At 47.9% G+C, this 25,035-nt stretch overlaps 1 protein-coding gene across 1 annotated transcript; it reads right to left on the reverse strand.

Moving 5' to 3' along the window:
* Positions 1–588: 588 nt before the first annotated feature.
* On the reverse strand, positions 589–24,682 carry LOC119967960 (probable G-protein coupled receptor 139). Its single transcript, XM_038801060.1, has 2 exons — positions 24,409–24,682; positions 589–1,493 (listed from the first exon to the last, which is right to left on the reverse strand). The coding sequence occupies exons 1-2, from the start codon at positions 24,476–24,478 to the stop codon at positions 589–591; spliced, it is 975 nt and encodes a 324-aa protein (XP_038656988.1). The 5' UTR covers positions 24,479–24,682.
* Between the last annotated feature and the right edge of the window lie 353 nt (positions 24,683–25,035).

Consider the following 25,035-nt stretch of genomic DNA (forward strand, 5'->3'; position numbering starts at 1 on the left):
CGTGGGACCTGGAGGGAGGGAGCTGGTCACACCAGGAGTTCGGATGGTCGCTGACATCAGACAGAATTCCTTTAGGAGTATCTGAGCTTAGAAACCTTCTGTACCAAGATAAATGAAGACCAAGTATTGAAACTTCTTACTATAAAAATACATACTGAATGAATCAGAAGTGGAGTTACTGTGGCTGGACGGGTAACCTTTGTTGTTGTGTCTGCTAAAGAAAGAGAAATTTAACTCTCTACCTGTGAATATTGTGAAAAACTATTATAAATTTCGAAAGGAGAGAAGATTGGACTGATCAAAAACAGCAGCTGAAACCTAATTCCAATGTCCCAAAGTGAATTCTAGATTGATTTGATTTTTTGTTTAATTTAGAGGACCCAATTATTTTTTCAGTTAAGGTGCAATTTTAGCATGGCCAATCCACCTACCTGCACAACATCGGTTGTGGGGTGAAACCCACGCAGACACTGGGAGAAAGTGTAAACTCCACACAGACAGTAACCCAAGGCCGGGATTGGAGCCGGGTCCTCAGCACTGTAAGCAGCAGTGCTAACCACTGCGCTACCATGCAACACGCGTTTTGGCTTAATTTTTAAACAACCCTTCAATCAGTATCCAGGGATATTTCAACACCTTCTTCAACTCTTCCCTGAATATCCTCTGGGTGGCTGCATAAATAAATGTGTTTATGCAGGAATTCAAAAGTTTTATCATAGCTCCAGTTTCAGTGGCGATATACGCAGGAGCTGTGTGGTCGCCGTGATATTTATTTGTGTTTGTCAGTCTTGTCATTACCAAACTCACACTGTCTGTCAGCCAGAACAGTATAAAACTGCCCGAGATGGTGAAGAGTAAAATGATGGAATTCCTTCGGTTCTCCATCTCTGAATCACTCTGATTCTCACTGCTGTGACCCCGGAGTCTCCTACGGGCTCTGCTGGCCATTAAAACACGTCTGATTGTCAAAGAATTAAACAGGAGAATTAAAGTAAATGGGAGCCAGACACGCCAGGTGCTGTAAAACCAGATGTACATCGCACCAAAAGGTGAGGAAAAAAATGCCAGACTTGCTCGGCAGCCCCACCACAATTTGTTAATCACCTGTTGAGGTTCATAGGCAGAAAATATGGGGATGTTCTTTATAAAGATCAGGATCGAGACCATTGTTATAACCAGAGCCGCAGTCCTCTCGGTGCAGTATTTTCTTTTAAATATCTGGCAGCAGATAATTATAAAACGGTCAAATGTGAAGGTAACAGTGAACCAAACAGCCAAATCGAGGCTGACTGCAGTCAGGTATAGAATGAACTTACACACGGGAGTGTGAGACAGGAATGAATGTGGAAAATGATAACTGAAAATACGATACACCATGATATTGATGATAATAACTAGGAGATCTCCTGTTGCCATGGCCACCATGTAGATGGAGATACATTTGGAAAGGCCGCAGTTTCCTCGGGAGAGTGTCACAATCGTCATTAAGTTTGCTGTGAGAGAGAGAAGAAAAGTTGAGTGCCACTCCAAGAAATTGTTACGCCACCCTGGGAAAGTGCACAGTCAATTCCAGCTCCACGTGCCCCGGAGTCACAACACAAGCGAGTTAACCAATAACTCTCATAGAAATTTCAATCGTGAAACTAAAATGGAACATTGCGGCCCTGAAAAACAATCCAGAGGGATAATAGCCAATCACCACCTGTTACCTGCACAGCCTTCACGGCCAAATCAATGGCCACCAGATACATCAATCAACCGAGTCATCGCTGAGGCCATCCAATCTCCAATAACCAGTCTGCGTAGCACAGCCTTCTGGATCCTGCAGTTTGAATTAAAGGAACAGGCCCTCCCTTGCTTCTGCTTGAATTAAAATGGAACGCTGCCTTCAAGACAAATGTCCAGAAATCACCCATGTATCAAAAGTGTAAAAGCAAAAACAAAAGTAAAGGAAACAGAAGTGACTCGGCAGAGAATGAAGAATAAAGTCTGGAAGGACCCTTACCAAATAATCACTGGGAAACATTGAAAACAAACAACTCAAAATGTTCACAAAATATACATTCCAGGGACTTCCGGTGACATTATGTCAAGATGTATGAAAAGTGCCTCGCGGCAGGAACTTTATTCCTGATCCCTTTAAGCCGTTTCTTCGCGTGGGAGGGTGAGGGAGCGCGGTTTGATGCTCAAACACCCTCAGTGGGTTTAGGGAATTGTTTCCCCGTGGGCGCAGGTTAAAATCATCACTGAAAGAGCTCAGTTCGTGAGTAGCTCATCAAAAGAAGTTGAAGAAGGGAAAATGGACCAGGCGCCCATTAAACTAGACCATTGACAGTGGCATTGCTGCAGGAACTGGAGAGATTTGATGAACAGATGGATCGGCAGTTTAAGCGGCAGGGAAGGAGATACCGCAATCCTTTAAAACCACTGTTGAGGAGACCTTATGGGGAAAGAGAGGGAGGAAGACAAGGAAAGGCACACATAACAGAAAGGGGCAGAGGGAGGGAGTGCAGGGAAGGGAACAAAGGGAAACACAAAATTAAGCACGGGGACAAGGGAAGGAGGGGACACAGCCAACCCCCCTCCCCCGCCAACAAGAAAAACTAAAAGCCCCAACAGAACGAAGCGAGCTCAGTACATGGTACCCAGGGCAGATGGCAACACAAAGAGGGGGACTAAACTACCAAAGAGGGAGGGGGGGGGGGGGTGGGTGGAAAACCTCATGTAAAAACCATTGCAAATGAGAAACCAACTTTTTTGTAACTACCAGATACACTTGAGCCGATACTCTGTAAAAACTGGAAAATACCAATAAAAATATTTTTCGAAAAAGACGGGGCTTTGGGCCCGATTCATGTTGAACAGTTGAGGACCTCGAATGTGGTAAAAGCTCAGGGTGAGACGTTAACAGGAATGGAAGAAGCCTTGAATTGCAGATGTGCGTGGAAAGTTTTTTTCGCAGAGGGTGGTGGGTGCCTGGAACGCTTTACCAGCGGTGGTGGTAGAGGCGGGCACGATAGCATCATTTAAGAGGCATCTAGACAGGTATATGAATGGGCGGGAACAGAGGGAAGTAGACCTTGGAAAATAGGAGACAGGTCTAGATAAAGGATCTGGATCGGCGCAGGCTGGGAACGCCGAAGGGCCTGTTCCTGTGCTGTAATTTTCTTTGTTCTTTGTTCTTTGTCACAGCACGAGAATCGGCTTCCCTCATTGGAGCAGAGTGGCTGATGGAGGGTGGTGGAGGGCAACAAATTCCTCAGGTTGAAAGTGGAGGATCTGGAGAACAGGTCAAGGCATTTAGACCCCAGGGTAGTGGGGCTGCCGAAGGATATGGAGGGCTAGAAACTGAAGCAGTATTTTCCAGAGACATTTTATCGGCTGGTCGGAGGAGAGGAGGTGTTTGCACCTCTGGAGTTAGAGAGAGTTCATCAGGCGCTCAGGTAAAGGCCAAGGCCAAATGAGCCACCGCGGGCGGTGATTCTCCACTTCCAAAATTATCAACAGAAGAAGCGGGTCTTGGAGTGGGCGAAGAGGATCCAGATTATTGACTGGGATGGGATCATGGTGCAGATATACCAGGACATTGGGGCTGAGCTGGCGAAGAGATGAACGCCCATTCAACAGGGCGAAGGCGGTGTTTTACAGTAAGGGCGTGCAGCTTGGAGAGGTGTACCCAGCAAGGCTGCAGCTCTTCAAGGACTCAATAGATTATTATTTTGACAGGCCTGAGCAGGCAGAGGCATTTGTCAGAGATAGGAAGTTGGGGCCAGTGTGAAGAGGACAGTTTGGGGCCATATGAAGGGGGGGGGGGGGGGGGGGCGGTGGGGGCGGTGCGGTGTTGTGCAATCTACTTATGCCTTTGTGTGTTATTTATCTTTGGCTCTGTTGGGGGATAATAATAATAATAATCGCTTGTTGTCACAAGTAGGCTTCAGTAATGTTACTGCGAAAAGCCCCTCGTCGCCACATTCCACAGCCTGTTCGGGGAGGCCGGTACGGGATGGGGGAACTGAAAATAAAAATAAGGGGATTGTTGTGTTTCGCGTAGAGTGGAAAGAGACCTATTAATGTAGTGGGGCTTGGGGCATGTTGGAGGGGAGTGTCAGCCAGGAGAGATGGGATAGTAGTTGTTCTTGAGGTGTTATTTGCTGGGGGGGGGGCTTCTGGGGCCATCGCTGGCGACAAGGAATGGGGTGGGGAGTGAATGGGAGTGGAGTGGGGGGAGAGGCTGTTCCCTATTGGGCTGGCTGGGGTGGAGTGCAATGGGCCTAGTATTTGGGGGTAGGCCCCAAGGGGTGAGCTGTTTTGGGGCGGCTGCCGTTTCGCCTCGCTGGGAATGGTTTCCACCACCTGAAGGTCCAGGTGGCACGGGAATGGGCACAGCTTCACTAATTGAATTTCACTAGCCTGGCCAGTAGTGTCCGGGTGGATTTACAGAGGTTGGACAGCCTCCCATTGTCACTGGCGGGCCGGGTACAAGCTTTAAGGATGGATATCTTGACAAGATTTGTGTTTTTGTTTCAATGCCTCCCAGTCTTTCTGCCTGAAACATTTTTTGAGAGTTGGAGCGACTCATAATGGGATTAATATCATGCAAGGGGCGCTGATGACAGCATCTCTGCCGTTTGCCCCAGCAAAATATTCTTTGAATCCAATGGTCACCTCCACATTAAAGTTATGTCAACAACTCCGCCAGTATTTTAACCTGCTGGCAATATCAAGGTGGGCTCCTATCTGTTGGCACCAACTGTTCATGCCGGAAAAATTGGCTGCCACATTTGGAGGCGGAAAGGCAAGGGGATGGAGAGGGTGAGGGACTTGGAGGGTTCCCAGGCCCAAAACACTCATTCCAGGTTAAGCAGCGTTTCACTTGCACCTCTTCCAATTTGGTCTATTGCATTCGCTACTCCCAATGTGGTCTCGTCTTTATCGGAGAGACCAAACGCAGACTGTGTGATCACTTTGCTGAGCACCTTCCGTCTGCTCATTCAGGATCCTGACCTTCCCTTGTTTGCCATTTCAATACAAGACCCTGCTCCCATGCCCAGTGAAGTTCCAGTGAAGGTCACGCAAACTGGAGGAACAACACCTCATCTTCCGGTTAGGCACGCTACAGCCTTCCGGTCTCAACATCAAATTCAACAACTTCAGATGATTAGCTCGACCCCACCTCGACCCCTTTGTTTTCATCCCATTTTATTTTAACTATCTTTTACCATTTCTTTCTTTCTTGTCTTTCTTTATATATATTTAACCCCCTCCCCCTTCTTTTCCTGCTTCCCTTCCCTTTCCTCCCCTTTGCTTCCCCCTTCATGTTTCCCAACATCCACATCTGTCACAAATTACCCTTTAATGTTAGTTTCTCTGCTGTTTGGACTTTCACAACGTTTGTTCTCTCTGGGGACTGCCATTAGCACTCTTTCCCTGTGGTTTCTGTGGCTATTCACACCCTGTTCCCGTGGTTTCTGTGGCTATCACTCATCTTTCATTCTCTCAGTCCACAGCATAAATATTTCCCACTTTCTCACTCTTTTAGCTTTGACAAAGGGTCATCTGGACTCGAAACATCAGGGGCAGGATTCTCCCGTACCCAGTGGAGTGGCGGGTCCCGGCGGGATGTCGTGGCGTGAACCACTCCGGCGTCGGGCCGCCCCAAACACCACACTTCATCAAACAGGCAGGAAGGACAAGGAGTGCATTAATACAGATTAACATCAAACAGATTACAATAACTCACCGGGAACACCAACAGCTGCGAGAATCGGGTAGTAAATCTCCTTTATCAGCAGAATAGTCGGCTGTCCCATTTTCTGTGACAGTGGATGAATTCTGTCCAAGCTGAAAGTCTTTGACTCGTACACGGCAGAGGCACAGGAAGGGAGCTTTATATTTACCACACATCAATCATCCGGGGAGTCAGTCACATTACATCATTAGTAGCATTAGTGACAGTCACTGAACAAATCGAATCAATTAAATTGTTTTTCTGATTTCTGATACTTCAAAACAAAAGATAGTTGAGCTTGTTATTGTGCAGTTTGATAAAAACACCTGAAACAATTCAATAGAATCATACAGTAGAGAAGAGGCCAGTGAAGACAGCACCAATGAAAAACTACTCTAAATCTGCACTAACCCCACTTCCCAGTACTTGACCCATATCCTTGAATGTTATGACATTTCAAGTGCACATTTTAGAGTTTATGAGGTTTATTGCCTCAGCTACCCTCCCAGGCAGAGCACTCCAGATTTCTGCCACCCTCTGGGTGAAAAGATTTTTCTTCAAATCCCCTCTAAACCTCCTGCCTTTCACCTTAGACTCTGCTTCAGCTGCTGTATTTCCCGACTGGAACCCTCCAGCACCGCTCTGCCTCCTCCTCAAAGTATCTGGTGCTCTGGCTCCCCTGCACAGCTCCACTTCCGTTAATTATACCTCCTGTCGTTTCTAACATTTCTAACGGTCGAGCGGCGATTCTCCTGCCCAATCCGTCCAGGTCACGCCGGCGCGAACCACACCTGGTTGCTGCCAGCATGAACAGCGCACGAACGCTGCGTGTGCGGCCTGTGGGGGGGGGGGGTCGCGAGTGAGGATCGAGCACCAGTGGGGCGCTCAGGAGGGGTCTAGCCTGCGATCGGTACCCACCGATCGGTGGGCCGGCGTCTCTAAAGGACGCACTCTTTTTCCTCCGCCGCCCCGCAAGATCAATCCTCCGTGTCTTGCGGGGCGCCCGCGGGTAGGACGGCAACCGCGCATGCTCAGGTGACGTCATTTAAGCGCTGCCAGCCACGTTGTTTATGCGGCGCCGCTTTGACTTGGGCGCCAAGGCCCGGCGCGCAAAATTGACGTAGCGCCACACCTAGCCCCCTGGGGGTGGGAAAGTAGGGGCCGAGGAGCGGCCTCCAACGCCAGAGTGAAACACTCCGGTTTTCACTCTGGCATCGGCACTTAGTCTCCCGTTGGGAGAATTGCACCCTGGGTTTCAGCTGAGCAAGATGATGTAACTAATGGGAGGAGCATGATTACCAGATATTTTGCGGAAAATCAGTTTCATTTTAGATTGGGATGTGAACCGATGTAAAGGGCGGAATTCTCCGCTCCCCACGCGGCCTGGGAGAATTGTGGGAGGGCCCACCGACATTTTTTACGCCCCCTTGGCGCCCCCCGCGATTCTCCCCCACCCCGCCCCGCTCTGCGGAATCGCCGCTCGCCGTTTTTTATGGCGAACGGCGATTCTCTGATCCCGATGGGACAAGCGGCCGGCGATTCATGACCATTTCATGACAGCGGCAAACACACCTGGTCGCTGCCATCATGAAACGGGCGGCAGATGCCTGTTTGTGGCTTCTAGACGGCTGATCTGGGCAAGAGCATCACGACTGGGCTCAGGAGGGGACAGGCCCGCGATCGGTGCCCACCGATCGTCGGGCAAGCGTCCAAATCGGACGCACTATTTCACCTCCGCCGCCCCGCAAGATCAAGCCGCCACGTCTTGCCGGGCGACTGAAGGGAAAGATGGCCACCGCGCATGCTGGACATGTGCCGTCTGCACGATGACGTCATCCGCGCATGCGCGGGTTGGAGCCGGCCAACCTGTGCATACGTGGCTGACGTCATATAGGCACCGGCCGTGCGTCATTCTTGGCACGCCGCCTAGTACTCCGGAGCCCCGCTCCTAGCCCCGCCAGTGGGGGTGAATCCGGTGCCGGGAGCGGGCTCCGAGGCCGTCGTGAAAGACGGCCGCTTTCACGACGGCTTTGCGATTCTCCACTCCCGCGGAGAATCGCGCCAAAGTGTCTGCTCTCAATACAGTTCAGTTGAAGATCTGTCTGTAGACAGATGAGCAGTTTCTTTACAACACTTCAGTGAGTTGGTTGTTTTAGACCTGGAAGTCAAAATATGAAAGCTGTTTCTGATGATTTTAGCTGAAGTACCTACATTGTTCTGACAGGACCAGATCTCTTTCTTTAAAGCAGTGAAAAGATCTCTCTTTCTCAAAGTGGAGTATCCAGACATCTCTGCACAGCAAATATCTGTGCTTGCTAACTGTATTTAAAAGTGGATTGAGATCTGAGATGGTTATGTTGTTTGAGTGGAAGTAAAGATAGCAGTTAAGGGTTATTGTATCACTGTATTGATTAGCATTGTTTAGGGCTAATTATATGCAATTTTCATGTGTGATGTTAAAGATAATTTAACACTGTGTTAGTAATCATGTTTGCTTTAATAACGATATCCTTATTTTGTGTCGCATTTACACCTGTATCGAGGTGTCCTTTCCTCACAGTCTCACTAAAGTACAATAAAATATTGGAGTTTCTGTCCAGTATCATAGCCATTGATGGGGTCCAGGATCGTAATAGGCACCATAAGTCAGAAATTATGCAGGAAAAAAATACTAATGATGTCCTGTTTATCATAGAATAACGCCATTCGGCCCATCAAGTCTGTACCAGCCATTGGAACAAGCACCGTACTTAAGGCCGCGCCTCCACCCCATCCCCATACTCCAATAACCCGACTTAACCTTTTGGACACTAAGGGGCAATTTAGCATGGCCAATCCACCTAACCTGCATATCTTTGGACTGTGGGAGGAAATCAGAGCACCCGGAGGAAACCCTGCAGACACGGGGAGAAAGTGCAAACTCCACACAGACAGTGTCCCGAGGGCAATATTCAACCTGGGACCTTAACCACTCTGCCAACTGTAACGTTCCTTGTATTGTTCCAAGATAGCCAAAGTCGTAATGTTTACAAAGAACATTGAGCTATATATTTAAACCAAAGCTAGTTTATTTTACACTCCTTGAAATGGTTTGCACACTCTAAGTAACCGTTAACAAAATAATAGGATTGAATCGATGTTACAGTAATTAATTATCACTCTCTGATATAACCAACTCTCTAACTCAACCTCAAACTATCCTTCTCCATCAGCTTCTCCCAGAATGCTCAGAGACGTAGCATTTTATAAGACTGCTCAGTGTTGATATACATGAACATCATCTTGTTAACCCTTTAGTCTCCTTACATTATACATGTCATTTCACCACCGTGCCACCCAAGATTTCTGTAACCGACAGGTTTCCACTCTCCATTCAGCCAAGCAAATGCCAGGCAAATTGCTGTTCCTTCAGCTCCATTTCCCATGGCTCAAGGCATGGTCATTATTAGATTTTTAATTCCAGATTTTGTTTGCATTCAATTTCCACCACTTGCCATGGTGGGATTCTCTGACTCACAGTGAAAACCAGAACAGTCACTCAAGGAGAAGCATCCAGTTAAAATGAGAAGACTTGGATGTGAGGAAGGGAAATGTTCAGGCAGGATTTTTGAATTGGATAAATTCTGGTTCCATGGGGATAGTCAACCAGTGGGAACCTCAGGGACCTTGGGAATAAGGACGGGATATAAACATTGGGGAAAGTTCTGGTTCCATGGGGATAGTCAACCAGTGGGAACCTCAGGGACCTTGGGAATAAGGACGGGATATAAACATTGGGGAAAGTTCTGGTTCCACGGGGATAGTCAACCAGTGGGAACCTCAGGGACCTTGGGAATAAGGATGGGATATAAACATTGGGGAAAATTTGAAGCAAGCCCAAGAACTTTGGGATTCTGAGACACAAGCCTCTCTGGTGGGTCTGACATTTTGGTCTATCCTTCCAATCCTATCTTTCACCTGTCACTTGTACCAGTTCAAATTTACGAACGATGTGATTTGGTGTTTGAGGGGCTGTGGGAGTCTGAGGGGCCTTGGGTGATGCAGAAGATTCAGGGAGGGCTGTGGTGATCCACCACTGTCATATATGTGTGTGCCTGTATTAGGGGATGTACAGCAGTACCTGTATTACAGGTTTGTCGGTAAGCCCCTGCCGGCCCACAGGGAGCAGTATAAATATTCATGAGTTCTCCTGAGCAGCCATTCTACCAGCTGTAGTCGAAGGATAACATCTCACGGTAATAAAGCCTCTCTTGTACCGGTTCGAGTCTTTGTGTGCAATTGTTAGCACATCAAGGGCCAATCTGCTAATATCCAAAATGTGGCAGGAAAAATAGTTTGTGCCGGGGGAGAGATGGTGGAACAGAAATTATGTTATTTAGTTGGGACCCACGACCCCAACTCCAGAAAAGAGCGAGGTGACTGCTCACTTCAGCCCTGTCTTCAACAAGGCTGCAGAACCTATTGGCTGCTTCTGTGGTACACTGGTTATCACGTCCACTGCACATTGTGGAAGTTACCCAGTTTGATCCCACATGATTCACAGGTGTTGCAGTGCTTCCATCCTCTGTGTCCAAGGCTGGGGGTATGTCACTCAGAAGGAGGTGGGTGTCAGATGACCTGGCCACTCCCAGGGTCCTTGGGTGCAGCGGCCCCAGGCTGCACTCCTGCCGATCCTCTTCCCATCGGGTGCCCGGGGGCCCTGGGCCCCTCTGTGGGATAGACAACAACTGGAGTGAGATCCAGGAGCCGCACCATCCTCTGGCGCTGACCCTTCTGGATCCCCACAAGTGCCTGCACAGTGCAGTTTGAAGTCCTGCACCATGGAACTCATGGCATCAGCCATGGAGATCATGAGTTGAGCCATGGAGTGGACTTTCCCACCATTAATGCAGATCCTGCATCAAGGTCTCCACTGTGGACGCCATCCTTGCTGTGTTGGCGTTGTTGCGTTGATGTAAAGGCACCATCTCCTCCGACAAACAGACGATGGGCCTCCTCCAGTCAGACTTGCAGTCCAAGGAGACTATAATAATAATAATAATCTTTATTGTCACAAGTAGGCTTACATTAACAATGAAGTTACTGTGAAAATCCCCCAGTCGTCACTTCCGGCCCCTGTTCGGGTACACGGAGGGAGAATTCAGAATGTCCAAATTATCTAACAAGCCCGTCTTTCGGGATTTGTGCGAGGAAACCGGAGCACCCGGAGGAAACCCACCTAGACATGGGGAGAATGTGGCGAAGATGGCGGCACCCACGGAGCACACATGGCGGGCGGCGTTAAAGATGGCAGCGCCCAAAGGCCGCACGTGGTCTGCAGAGAAGAAGATGGCGGCACCCACGGGGCGCACTTGGTCTGCGGGGATGAAAATGGTGGCGCCCACAGGTTTCACATGGAGGGTGTAGGAACGCTGGGCCTAGAAACAGCAGCGATCGACCGGGCCTGGCACACAGCAGCAAAATGTCCCTTCTTTCCGCAGGTCTTGCAGGTTGCGCTCCGCGCCGGTCAGCGCTGCCGGGGGTGTTTGGGCTGCCCGCAGAAGTAGCAATTGGGCCCCCCCGGGGTTGTCCGGCTGCCGCGCGGCTCAGGCTTGGGGTGGGCTGGGGGTGGTAGCTGGTGGGGCCCATCATGTCCATGAGGGTGCCGTGCGGTCGGGGGCGTACGGCTGTACTTTACGGGAGACAACTTGCGAACTACCTGGTTGCTGCGAGGTCAAGTGTACCCGATTCCAATCGGCGCTGGCCGATGTACGCCAAACCCATGCCTGTAACATGATTAAATGTTCTGTATGCACGACTGCCGAAACTTCCTGGCAGTCACAGTTCCTCACCAGGGTGTGCAGGGCACGGCAGAAATCGTCTAAGAACTCACAGGGGAGTTGCTGTCTCTTGGACAGGAGGTGCCTGGTGTAGAGTTTGTTAACCGGCCGAACGTAATGTCCTTTCAGGAGCTCCATTGCTTCAGTGTAAGTGGGCACATCCCGGTTAAGGTGAAAACTATTAGAGCTCACCCGTGAATAAAGGACCTGGAGCTTCTGTGCATCCAAGGGTGGTTCAGCCGATGATCTGAGGTAACTTTCGAAGCAGGCGAGCCAGTGGTCGAAGGCCGACGTGGTGTTGGCTGCTTGAGAGTGCAGCTGTCGGCGATCAGGCTTGATACGAAGTTCCATCGTTGTAAAATCTCTGCTCATTAAATTGATGCACTATCATTTACTACAAGACGAGAGTAGAGAATAATCGAGGCTTTATTAAGCAGAGATGTGTGGATCCAGCAGCTCCGGTGTGCACACACATTTATACACCGCCTAGAGGGTGGAGCCAGCAGTCAGGGATTTACCCCCGTACCTCTAGTACAGGAGCCTTACCGTACTACATCTAATATACAATTAGTGGTGACGACCACAGGTTTCCTCCGGGTGCTCCAGTTTCCTCCCACAAGTCCCGAAAGACGTGCTATTAGGTGAATTGGACATTCTGAATTCTCCCCTTGTGTATCCGAACGGCCGCCGGAGTGTGGCAAGGAGGGTATTTTCACAGTAACTTTATTGCAGTGCTAATGTAAGCCTACTTGTGACACTAATAAAGATTATGTGTGTTATGGAGCCTCATTCAATTGTGAACCATCTGTATTCCCTGAACTTGATCTGGGTTATCTTAAACGGTAACTCCTCCAGCTTCTCTCCTCTGTCTCGAAGGTTCACCAGGGAGAATGCTCTCTTCCCCAGGTTGAGTTTGTAACCTGAGAAGGCACCAAACCCTTCAGGAGTTCCGTTATCTTTCCCATGCTGGCCAGGGTTGCAACACATAAAGGAGCAGGTCATCTGCGGAGTGACACTCTGTGCTCCCTGCCCCCTCTCCTTCCACCACTTTGCCAATCTAAGAGCTGTGGCTCATTTGCCGGTGGGAACAGGAGCAGGGACAACAGGCAACTCTGCCTCGTTCCCCTATGCACCCGTAGATGGTGCCTCCGTCTGTATGCTCAGCATGGGTACGCTGTACAGGGGATTCACCCACGTAGTGAACCCTGATCCAAGCCCATAGCTTTCCAGCACCTGGTGCCTGCATCCTACTCGATCAAAGGATTTCTCAGTATCCAGGAAGACGAGCACATCAGGTGTCTCCTCCCAGGTGGAGTCATTATTACATTCAGCAGGTGTCGGATGTTCACTATTAGCTGTCTGCCCTGACAAACCCAGTCTGACCTTCTGCGATGACTTCTGGCAGGCAACTCTCCAGGCGCATCGCCAGTGCTTTTGCTGGGACTTTTGCATCAGTATTTGAGACCAGAGTATGGTCCACACTCTGTCAGGTCTTTGTCCCTTTTGGGGATCAGTGAGATAGAGGCCTGTGCCAGTCTGGGCAGGAGGGCCCCCTTCCATGGTGAATTGTTGAACATTATCCGCAAATGCTGGGCCAATGCTGTTGTGCAAATTATTTGTAAAATTATTACGGGGAATCCACTGATCCCGGCGCCCTCCCTGACTGCGTGAAACTAATGCATTCCATGATCTTCTGCAGCCCCAACAGTGCTTCCAGCCCTTGTCTCTTTTCCTCCCCCATCACCAGAATTTACTTTCTGTTGAGGAACTGTTTCATCTCTGAGTCCCCCTCCGGGGGCTGGTAGGTGTACAGACCCCGGTACAGATTTCCAAAGGCCTTGTTAACATTATTCGGGGCTTCCACCACCCTCCCATTCCTGCCCCGAACTTGCACTATGTTGTTTGCAGCAGCTGCTTTCTTAGCTAAAGTGCCAGCACACAGCTGGCATGGTCTCCATGTTTGTAGAAGACCCCCCGTGACTGGTGGAGCTGGTGGATTACTTTCCCCATGGAGAGCAGATCAAATTCCATCTGCAGCTTTTTCCTCTCCAGCAGCAATTCCACAGTTGGGGCCGAGGAATATCGACGATCCAGCTCCAATATGTAGTTGATTAGCTCCTGCCTGGTTACTCTATCTGTCCCTCAGGGCCCTGTCAGCTGTTATTTCCCCACTGATCACCACCTTGAGTGCCTCGCAGATCATGGCGGGTGAGACCTCCCCGTTCTGTTGCGAGTTACGTAACTGTTGTTGGCTTGGGATATTTTGTACAGAATTCCCTATAGACGCGACATTTTCCAACATTGCATGCATATAATGAGCCATGTGATCGAAGGTTGCGATCGCGATGTATTCAGTCCTCATTACCATTGATAGCACCGTTTGTCCGACAATGAAAATGTCTATACATGTGTAGGCCTTTTGCACATGGGAGAAGAAGGAGAACACTTTTTCCCTTGGGAGGTTGAATCTCCATGGATCTACTCACATCATCTGCTCCATAAAGGAGTTTATCTCTCGAGCCATTCCTGTTCTGGCTCTCTCCCTTGGGTGGGATCTGTCCATTTTAGGTTACAATTAGATGCACCATGAGCTTATTGAATGGCGGAGCTGGCTGCTGGAACCAAGTGGTCCAGCCCTGGTCCTAATTCAGGTCTTCATGTGTTTTGATTCCCTTTAACTTGAGATCACTCTCTTTGGTCTGGAGTAATGCGAAAGAGCCTGCGGGGGACCTGGAGGGAGGGAGCTGGTCACACCAGGACTTGGGATGCTCGCTGACATCAGACACAATTCTTGGAGGAGTGTCTGAGCTTCAGAACCTTCTGTATCAAGATAATGAAGACCAAATATTGAAACTTCTTACTATAAAAATACATACTGCATGAGTCATAAGTGGAGTTGTGGCTGGATGAGCAACCTTTGTTGTGGTGTCCCCTAAAGAAAGAGAAATTTAACTCTATACCTGTGAATATTTTGAAAAACCATCATAAATTTCCAAATGAGAGATCAGTCTGATCAAAAACGAACTGAAACCTAATTTGCATGTTCCAAAGTGAATTCTAGATTGGTTTGGCTTCATTTTTAAACAATCCCTCAATCAGTGTCCAGGGATATTTCAAAACCTTCTTCAACTCTTCCCTGAATTTCCTTTGCGTGGCTGCATAAATAAACGTGTTTATGCAGGAATTCAAATACTTCATCATAGCTCCAGTTTCAGTGGCGATATACGCAGGCGCTGTGCGGTCACCTCGATAGTAAGTTGTGTTTGTCAGTCTTGTCGTTACAAAACTCACACTGTCTGTCAGCCACAACAGTATAAAACTGCCCGAGATAGTGAAGAGTAAAATGATGGATTTCCTTCGGCTCTCCATCTCTGAATCACTCTGATTCTCACTGCTGTGACCCCGGAGTCTCCTACGGGCTCTGCTGGCCTTCAAAATATGTCTGACTGTCAAAGAATTAAACAGGACTAATAAAGTAAACGGGAGCCAGACACGCCAGATGCTGTGAAACCAGACGGACACCGCGCCAAAAGGTGAAAAAAAATTTTTTGGCTTTGTCCGGCAGCCCCACCACAATTTGTTAATGATCTGTTCAGGTTCATATGCGAACAACACAGTGATGTTCTTGATAAAGATCAGGATAGAGACCATTGTTATAACCAGAGCCGCAGTCCTCTCGGTGCAGTATTTTGTTTTAAATGTCTGGCAGCAGATAATTATAAAACGGTCAAATGTGAAGCAAACAATGAACCAAACAGCCAAATCGAGGCTGACAGTAGCCAGGTATAGAATGAACTTACACACGGGAGTGTGAGACAGGAATGAATGTGGAAAATGGTAACTGAAAATATAATACATCATGATATTGATGATCATAACTAGTAGATCTCCTGTTGCCATGGCCACCATGTAGATGGAGATACATTTGGAGAGGCCGCAGTTTCCTCGGGAGAGTGTCACAATCGTCACTAAGTTTGCTGTGAGAGAGAGAAGATAATTTGAGTGCCACTATCTAAAAGCTGCGGAAAAGAAATTATCAGTGGGAAACATTTATAGAAACAACTCAAAATGTTCACCAGAAATGCATTCTATTGAAAGAGAAGAATTCAGCAAGAAATAGCCATCTGTGACTTACTCACAAATACTATGAATAGTATAGAGATAGAGCTGGCAAGGCTGGTTGCGACACAGGGGAATCTAAAAGGGAAAATCGACAGCAAGATACCCGGTCGAGGCAGCAAAACGTACAGATCATGGGCCTTTCAGAGGGGATCAAAGGTAGGAATCCACGGACTATGTGGCCCAAATGCTGGGCAACCTGGTAAGAAGAGATCGCTTCCCCAACCCACCAGAAAATGATGCAGCACATCGGTCAATTCCCCACCCGCCCAGAGCCAGGGAACAGCTGAGGGCGATAATCGCTAAAATGCACCAGTACCAAGCCTGGTAACGAATCCTGCGCTGGCAAACTAAGAACTGTAACTGGGAAGATCACCGGGTTCGGATCTACCAGGACATTGGGGTTGACTATATCATAGAATTTACAGTGCAGAGGGAGGCCGTTCGGTCCATTGAGTCTGCACCGGCCTTGGAAAGAGCACATCACTGAAGCCCACACCTCTACCCCATCCCTGGACCCCCACCCAACCGTTTTGGACACGAAGGGCAATTTAGCATGGCCAATCCACCTAACCTGCACATCTTTGGACTGTGGGAGGAGACTGCAGCATTCGGAGGAAACTCATAACACCAAGCAAAAAGCTTCTTCCTGAGGCTCCCTCCATCGCTCCCGTTGATGCGTCTTTAATGATGTAATGTCACCAATATTGTGACTAAATTTGAAACTAATCTTCCTTCATAACCGACTCTGCCGAGGAAGGATTCGAACTCACTTACATTCTTGGGTGCTGGACAGCCCTGACCTTCTCCTTGAGTGGGTGTAAACCTGTTGCATCCACACAAAACCCTATATAATTAGCTTCTGAAACCTGCAATGTATATTTTTCACGTTTGAGACAGACCCCCGTTTCCTGAAACCTTCTTAACACCTCTTCCAGGCCAGACATGTGCTCCACAGGGATGGTGCTGGTTACATGTCGTCGAGGTAGACCATCGCCATGGGAATTTCTTGGACGAGGTTTTTCATTTTACGAAGGAAAATAGTGTAGGCTGACGCGATATCAAATGGCAATCTTGGGTTCTGATAAAGGTCATTGTACGTTTTTATGGTGGCAAACATCTGGGATTCTTCATCCATTCCAGTTGTAGGTATGTATGGCTGTGATCAAATATAGAGTAGATGACCTGGCCAAGCGCCAGACAGAATTCAATAGTGTTATGGGCCAGGGTTTAGAGAACTCCAAAGTGTATCATGGAGTTCACCTGACCCACAACTTTTACTAGATTGTGGTATGGGGAGCACACGGTCCACTCTACAGGTGTGGTGCAGCAGATATGGAAACGTATTTTTTTAAAGCAAAACAATATTTATTCTATGAACTCAAGTCAACCTTTTTAAAACATACAGTGAACACCTTAGCAACTATCAATTCAAATACAACCCCCAAGGAATACAACACTAAGTAATCCTTTAAGCTTTCCTTTTAACATCCATAAGACTCAAAACACCTTTTACCAGAAGCACATCAGGTTAAAGTCACTACTGTTATTAGTTTTAAATCACCAGGATCGATTTACAGTCTTTAGATTACAGAGAGAGATGCATACTCCTTCTGGATGTGACTGCAGCTATCCAGCTCTGAAAACAAAACTAAAACACACCCTGCAGCAAACAGCCTAAAACAAAAGTAAAAAGCTGACAGACAGCCCAGCTCCACCCACACTATGACATCACTGACAAACACCCATTTCTTAAAGGTACATTTCTTCAACGCCTATTTGTTAAAGGTACACTCACATGACAATAGGGCGAAGGCTGCACTGTACATTTTTCACAAAAGCGGGGTAAAGTTTGGGATGTTGTACCCAGCCAAGCTCTGGGTCACATTCCAGGGCAGGGAGCACTTTTTCACAGGCCCTGCAGATGCGGACAGGTTTGCCTCAGAGAACGGACTAGGGGAAAGGCAGCAGGGACAGTGATGAAGAGCTCATAGAAAGAGACTTTTACTTTCTGAATTACTAACTGTGAACCACCATGGTGAACACTTTGCAAGGGATTGCACTGCCTCATTCTGGGGACAAGGGAGGCAGGAGCGAGGTCAGCAAAGTTCAGGAGAAGGTGAGGGGAATGGCAAATAAAAAGCTCAGGGAACGGGCAACAGGAGGATGCACATATAGCCCCCGGGAGGGGGGAGGGGCACCACACTAGCGGGGAAGTTAGCACCGGGAAGCCTACAGGAGAAAGAGGCCACGGTGCATCTCCCATAAGGGAGAAAGCACCTGGCGAGGGGGGGGGGGGGGAAGCAGGCATCAGTAACAGGGTGGTGACGGAGAACGAATCAGAGGGAAGGGGGTGAACAGTTACAGGGAGGAGGGCTGGAAGGAAGACAGGGCAGGGTCAGAAAACTCCACAAGGGCAACACTGGGAAAGAGGGAGTGGGGGCATTAGGCTGGCTACATTAGGCCGCATATGGCGACTTGGAACAAAATGGCACAGCAAGCAGCCACAGGGAGGGTCGCTGAACAAAGGGAAACCCCTGAGTGCAGGGGCGCATCCACATGGCGGACTCACAGTCGGTGGCCATTTTGGGTTGTTTCTGGACAAAGGGAAACCCCGGAGCGGAGAGACCCAGCCTCATGGGGAGAACGGTGACCGCAGCCATCCTGGACGTCTCCTGAACAAAGGAAAACTCCGAAGAGCAGGGGCGCATCCACCAGGTAAGTAAGGGTGATCCGCAGGTGCAGAGGGACAAAAACCCCCCATCATGATAGTAACCTGAAACGTCAGGGGACTTAACGGTCCAGTGAAAAGATCTAGAGTCTTGGCTCACCTGTAAAGTATGAAAGCTGACACACTCTTCCTCCAAGAGATGCGCCTGAGGGAGAAGGACTGACTGTGGGTAAGAAAGGGCTGGGTGCGACAGGCTTATCATTTCTGCTGCAGGACAAGAGTCAGGGGGGCAGCCAGACTGCTAAATATGTTGGTGGTGATTACGGCGGCAAAGGTGGTTACGGACCCAGGAGACGGTACGTTATGGATGGGGCACCGGTAGTTCTGGTGAACGTGTACACTCCCAACTGGGATGACACAGATTTTATAAAGAAGATCATGGCAAAGATCCAACTAACCATGGGGGGTACAGGACCCACGGACAAACAGGTCAGATCCCAAAACAGGAAAGACCTCCAAGATGGCAAAAGAACTCGGCACATTCACGGAGCAGATGGGGGTAGTGGGCCCATGGCAATTCACCCAACCAGAGAAGAATGAGTTCTCCTTCTCCCAAGTACACAATGTATATTCACAGATCGTCTTCTTTGTCGTGGGGAAATCAGTGCTTCCGGAACAAGTAAGAGCAGAATTTTCTGGGATTGTAATCTCCGACCAGGCTCCACATTATCTGGATATGAGATTGGAGACGGGCTGTGCCCAATGCCCCCAAAGGAGGTTGGACACTGCCCTCCTGGTCGATAATGCCTTCTGCGAGAAAATATCACAGACCATAGGCGAGTGTATTACTAATAACCAGAATGGGGAGGTGTCACCCTCCGCTGAAGACTGTGATCAGGGGTAAAATTATTGCTTATGAAGCATGGAGAGATTAGGAAGTGAGGGTGGCTCGGCAACAGCTAGTCGACTCCATACTGGAATTAGACCTGAGATACTCCGAGGCCCAGCCCATAGAGCTACTGGCGGAGAGGAAAACGCTACAAATGGGCTTTGACCTGCTCTCCATGAGGAAAGCAGTGCACCAACTCCGACAGTAATGTGGGATCCTGTACAACACAGAGACAAAGCCAGCTGCCTGCTGGCACACCAGCGGAGAAACAAGGCAGCCACGAGGGAAATAGCTCAGTTTACAGACAAAAGAGGCAAACTAGAAGCGGAGCCGGAAAAGGTTAACAAAGCATTCAAGACCTTCCATCGGGGCTGTACCCCTCTGAGCCCCCAGCAGGGAACTTGAGGATGAATCATGTCGATGGACTGGACATGGCAGCAATGGGGGAGGATAGGAGACGGGGCCTGGAAGCACCACTAGAACTGGGAAACGTCATGGAGAGTATTAGTCTATGCAGGCAGGGAAAGCACTGGGACTGGATGGTTTCCCGGCAGACTTCGACAAAAGTTTTGCAACGGCACTTGCCCCGCACCAGCGGGAGATATTCATAGATTCAATGGCGCCCACATTAGCACAAGCCTCAATCTCAATGATACCCAAGAAAGACAAAGACCCAACAGAATTCAGGTCCAAAAGACCCAACTCACTGCTAAACGCAGGCGTGAAAATACTGGCCAAGATCCTAGCCAAGAGGCTGGAGGACTGCGCATCAGAGATGCTGGCAGAAACCGGGCTTTGTCAAGGGTAGACAGCTAACATGAAACATCAGGCGCCTCCTCAATGTGATCATGACCCCATCCGGGGAGAGAATATCTGAGGTGATCGTCTCCTTGGACGCAGAAAAGGCCTTCGACCGAGCTGAATGGAAGTACCTCATAGAGGCACTGGAGAGATTCAGGCTTGAAATAGGGTTCACCGCCTGGGTGAAACTCCTGTACAATGCTGCCACAGTGAGGATATGGATAAGTACCATCAGCTCTTAGTACTTCAAGCTGCTCAGTGGCACAAGGCAGGGATGCTCTTTAACTCCGCTGCTATTTGCCCGAGCAATCAAACCACTGGCGATCTCACTTAGGGTGGCAAGGAACTGGAAGGGGATCTGGAGAGGAGAAAGAGAGCTCACAGACCTACACCTCTACATCTTGGACCAGCAAAGCAGCATGGAAGGAATCATGGCACCCTTGAAAGTGTTTGGAGCCTTCTCGGGCGACAAAATTAACCTGAGCAAAAGTGAGATCTTCCCGGTGAGCAAGGAGGAGGAGCAGATCTGGAGTGAATGCCATTTAAACAGGCCTGACACAAATTCCGCTCACTGTGGATCCAAATTGCTCATGACTGGACCTAGATTCTCCAATGGAACCTGACCTGCCTGATGGAGGAAGTAAAAAAGGACCTGCAGAGATGGAACACTCCCACTCTCTCTCTCTGGCAGGGAGGGTGCAGACAATCAAGATTAACATACTGCCCAGGTTCCTCTTCCTGTTCAGATCCAGCCCGATCTACATCCCCAAGGCCTTTTTTAACTCACTGGACAAAACGATTATGGCATTTGTATGGGGTGGAAGAATGCAAGGATCCCAAAAAGATTACTGGAGAGAGCGAGAACCATGGGAAGTCCAGCCCTCCCAAAGCTGCAACATTACCACTGGGGAGCAAGGCGGACAGGGTAAAGGGATGGATAAATGAGCCAGAAGCTGAGTGGGTGCTTATGGGGAAGGGCTCCTCTAGAGTGACCTCCCTCTGGGCCCGAGCCACGACGGCACTCCCATCTCCACCGAATATATATTCAACGAGCCCGGTGGTGGAACCAACTACGACAGTACTTTGGGCTAAACAAAACATCCGGCAAAGCTTCGATTTGCGGCAATCACAGGTTGACTCCAGCGGCAATGGCGCCACCTTCAAAAGATGGAGGACAGGACAGGAGGGACACTGACAGTTAGGGACTTTTACACTGACAACAGACTAACAACGCTCGAGGAACTGACAGAAAAGTTCCAGCTGATGTGAGGGTGACGTACTGAGGTACATGCCTTAGTTCAAAAATGTCTTGGACAGGGAAATGGAGACATACCCACAACCACCACAACAATCACTGCTGGAGGACCTACTGCACGTGGACTTCCTAGCGAAAGGGAACTATGGCGATATCTGTGAGCGACAAGTAAGGAGGACTAACACCCAACTGGATGAGATGAGTGAGAAGGGCAAGGAGGACTTGGGGTTTGAAATAGGGTGGGGATTCTGGGGTGAAGCACTGCACAGGGTCAACTCCACCTCCACATGCACAGGACTAAGCCTATTGCAGCTAAAATAATAATTATAATCTTTATTATTAGTGTCACAAGTAGGATTACATTAACAGTGCAATGAAGTTACTATGAAAAGCCCCAGCATGGTAGCACAGTGGATAGCATTGTTGCTTCACAGCTCCAGGGCCCCAGGTTCGATTCCCAGCTTGGTGACCTGACTGTGCGGAGTCTGCACGTTCTCCCCGTGTCTGCGTGGGTTTCCTCCGGGTGCTCCGGATTCCTCCCACAAGTCCCGAAAGATGGGCTGTTAAGTGAATTGCACATTCTGAATTCATCCTCTGTGTACCAAACAGGTGCTGGAATGTGGTGATGAGGGGCTTTTCACAGTAACTTCATTGCAGTGTTAATGTAAGCCTACTTGTGAAAATAAAGATTATTATGATTAAAACTAGTACATAGAGCCCACTTAACCAGAACCGAATATGCAGCTTCTTCCTGGAGGTGGAGGAGAAATGCCCAGTCAACCATGCCCACATGTTCTGGTCTTGCCCCAGACTTGCTGGGTTTTGGGCAGCCTTCTTTGAGGCAATGTCCAAGGTGGTGGGAATGAGAATGGAGCCATGCCCAACAATGGCAGTCTTCGGGGTCTCTGAACAGCCAGATCTATTCATGGTGGGGTAAGGCCAGTGCCCTTGCCTTTCCCTCCCGAATCACCCGCCAGACGATCTTGCTTGGTTGGCAGTCAGCAGCACCATCCAAAGCTGGCGACTGGCTGGCTGATCTATCAGAATTTCGCCAAATGGAGAAATTTAAATTCGCCATCTCGAGGGTTGGAAGAAGACTTCCGCAAAACGTGGGAGCCATTCACTCAGTTGTTCCAAGACCTGTTCGTAGCCAAAGAAAAAGAGAGGATTGTCACGATGCAGCAAGGAGAGTGGCGGGAGGAGAGGGGGAACAAAGAGGCACAGAACCTAACCAGGCCCAACAAATAGAATGAGATGCGACACCACACCGATGCTACTGGAGCAGGGCACAAGGACAGACGAGGGAAGAAGGCACACTACACAGGCACGAGGTGGGGGGTCGGAGGGGTCAGGGAGAAAAGGGGGCGTGGGGATCAGGGAACCCAGCCAGAATCAAAAGCCTGCTGGAAAAGGAAAAACAGGAAACTGGAACCATTGTAAATAATGAAGACGCCTGATGTAAATAACAGAAGTCAACCGATGTGTATATATTTCTCTTTATTCTTTTTTATTTTGTCTGCAAATGTATGTCCATGCTTATCCTTGCTCTGTATATTTAAAAACCTCAATAAAAGCATATTTTAAATAAGAATTTGATTAAAAGGAGATTATAATACTATAAGAATACTAGCAAACCTGGGGATCGAGAATGTTTTAGAAACCATAAAGGCCCACCAAAATGCTGATAGAAACAGAAAAAAGATAAAATACTTGAGGAAAGTAGCCAGTAATCTAAAACAGATAATATCAGCTTTTACAAGGAGATTAAAGGAAGAGTACAGTGAATATGAACATTGGTCCCTTGGAAGCAGAGACAGGAGAAATTATTATTGAGAATGAGGAAATAAGAAAGACATTGAAGAAATATTTTGTATTTGTCTTCACAGTAGAAGGCATAAGTTTCATTCCAGAAGAAGAGAGCAACCTAGGAACTTAAAAGAATAAAGAAATTAAGGTAGTTAATATCAACAGAAAAAAAGTATCAGAGAAAATGAATGATGAAAATCTGACAAACCCTGGTGACCTAATGGTCTATTCCTCGATCTATATCCTAGGTTCTAAAAGAGGTAGCTGCAGAGACAGTGGGCGCACTGCTTATAATCTTCCAAAATTCCCTCAATTCTGGAACAGTCACAAAATAACGCAAATTAATAATGTTATACCATTGTTCAAGAAAGGAGAGAGGGAGAAAACGGGGAACTGCAGGGAAGTTAGCTTGACATAAGTTGTCAGGAAATTGCTGGAATCTGTTATTATTAAGTCTTAACCGTGCACTTAGAAAATCATTGCAAGATCGGAAAAAGTCAACATTTTTTTCCAAAATGCAAATCGTGTTTGATAAATTTATTATACTTTTCTCAGGATGTAATGAGTAGGGAAGATAAAGAGGAACCAGTAGATGTAGTATACCTAGATTTTCCAAAGGCATTCAATAATAAAAGTTTAATATACAAAAGCTCATGGAGTTGGGGATATGGTATTAGGTAAGATAAATGGTAGCATAATGGACAGGAAGGAAAATGTAAGCCTAAAGGAATCACTTTGACCTTGGCAGGATGTGACTCAATGATCAGTATTTTGGCCTCAGCTATTTACAAGGGATACAGGGGATGGGTGGGAAATTGGAGTTGGAGCCGAAGATCAGCCATTATCATTCTGAAAGGTAGAGCAATCTCAATGGGTTGTATGATCTACTCCTGCTCCCTTCCCACCTTGTTGTGTACCTAATTTAAATATATATGAATATAGAGATTGAGAGCATTTTCCTCTGTTGCAGGTAATTCACAACACAGAGCCGAGTGAGACATAATTAGTATGGACCCATTTTTCTGCGAAACGTACCTACACAGTTTGATACACTGTTGCAGTTCGAAGTCTTCATGAGATGACAAGTTGGTGCAAAAGTTCTTTCAAATCCGAGTGTCCAAACATTAAGAATTCAGTAAAGTTCAGTAAAGTCGGATTACAGGAACATTGGAATTGTAGGTAAACGGTTCATGAATTTGTTCTAGAAACTACTGATTCTGTGGCACTGTGATCCAGGAAACACCACACTTCATCAAACAGGCAGGAAGGACAAGGAATGCATTCATGCAGATTAACCACAAACAGATTAGAATAACTCACCGGGAACACCAACAACTGCGAGAATCGGGTAGTAAATCTCCTTTATCAGCAGAATAGTCAGCTGCCCCATTTTCTGTGACAGTGGATGAATTCTGTCCAAGCTGAAAGTCTTTGACTCGTACACGGCAGAGGCACAGGAAGGGAGCTTTATATTTACCACACATCAATCATCCGGGGAGTCAGTCACATTACATCATTAGTAGCATTAGCGACAGTCACTGAACAAATAGAATCAATTAAATTGTTTTTCTGTTTTCTGATATTTCAGAACAAAAAAATGAGCTTGTTATTGTGCAGTCTGAGAAAAATACCTAAATTGAAACAATTAGATAGAATCATAGAATCAAACTGTACAGAAGAAACCCCTCAGCCCATCAGGCCTGCACCAACAAAAAAAGACTCTAAATCTACACTAACCCCACTTTTCCAGTGCTCGTCCAAGCACTTTTTAAAGATTTTGAGATTTGCTGCCTGAACTGTACACTGTACTCCAGCTGTGGCCTAACTAAAGTCCTGTACAGCTGCAACATAACCTCCTGTTCTTACAATCAATACCACGGCTGGTAAAATTTTGTGTCCCGTTTGCTTTCTTAACCACTTTCAGCGAGCTGTGAACAAGCATCCCAA

This window comes from Scyliorhinus canicula, chromosome 6 (genome assembly GCF_902713615.1).
Source record: "Scyliorhinus canicula chromosome 6, sScyCan1.1, whole genome shotgun sequence".
Classification (NCBI taxonomy): domain Eukaryota; kingdom Metazoa; phylum Chordata; class Chondrichthyes; order Carcharhiniformes; family Scyliorhinidae; genus Scyliorhinus; species Scyliorhinus canicula.

Coding starts and splice junctions, on each gene's coding strand:
- LOC119967960 (XM_038801060.1), bottom strand. CDS start 24,478: ATGGGGCAGCTGACTATTCTGCTGATAAAGGAGATTTACTACCCGATT. Junction 1,494..24,408: donor CGCAGTTGTTGGTGTTCCCG/GTGAGTTATTCT, acceptor TCTCTCTCACAG/CAAACTTAATGACGATTGTG.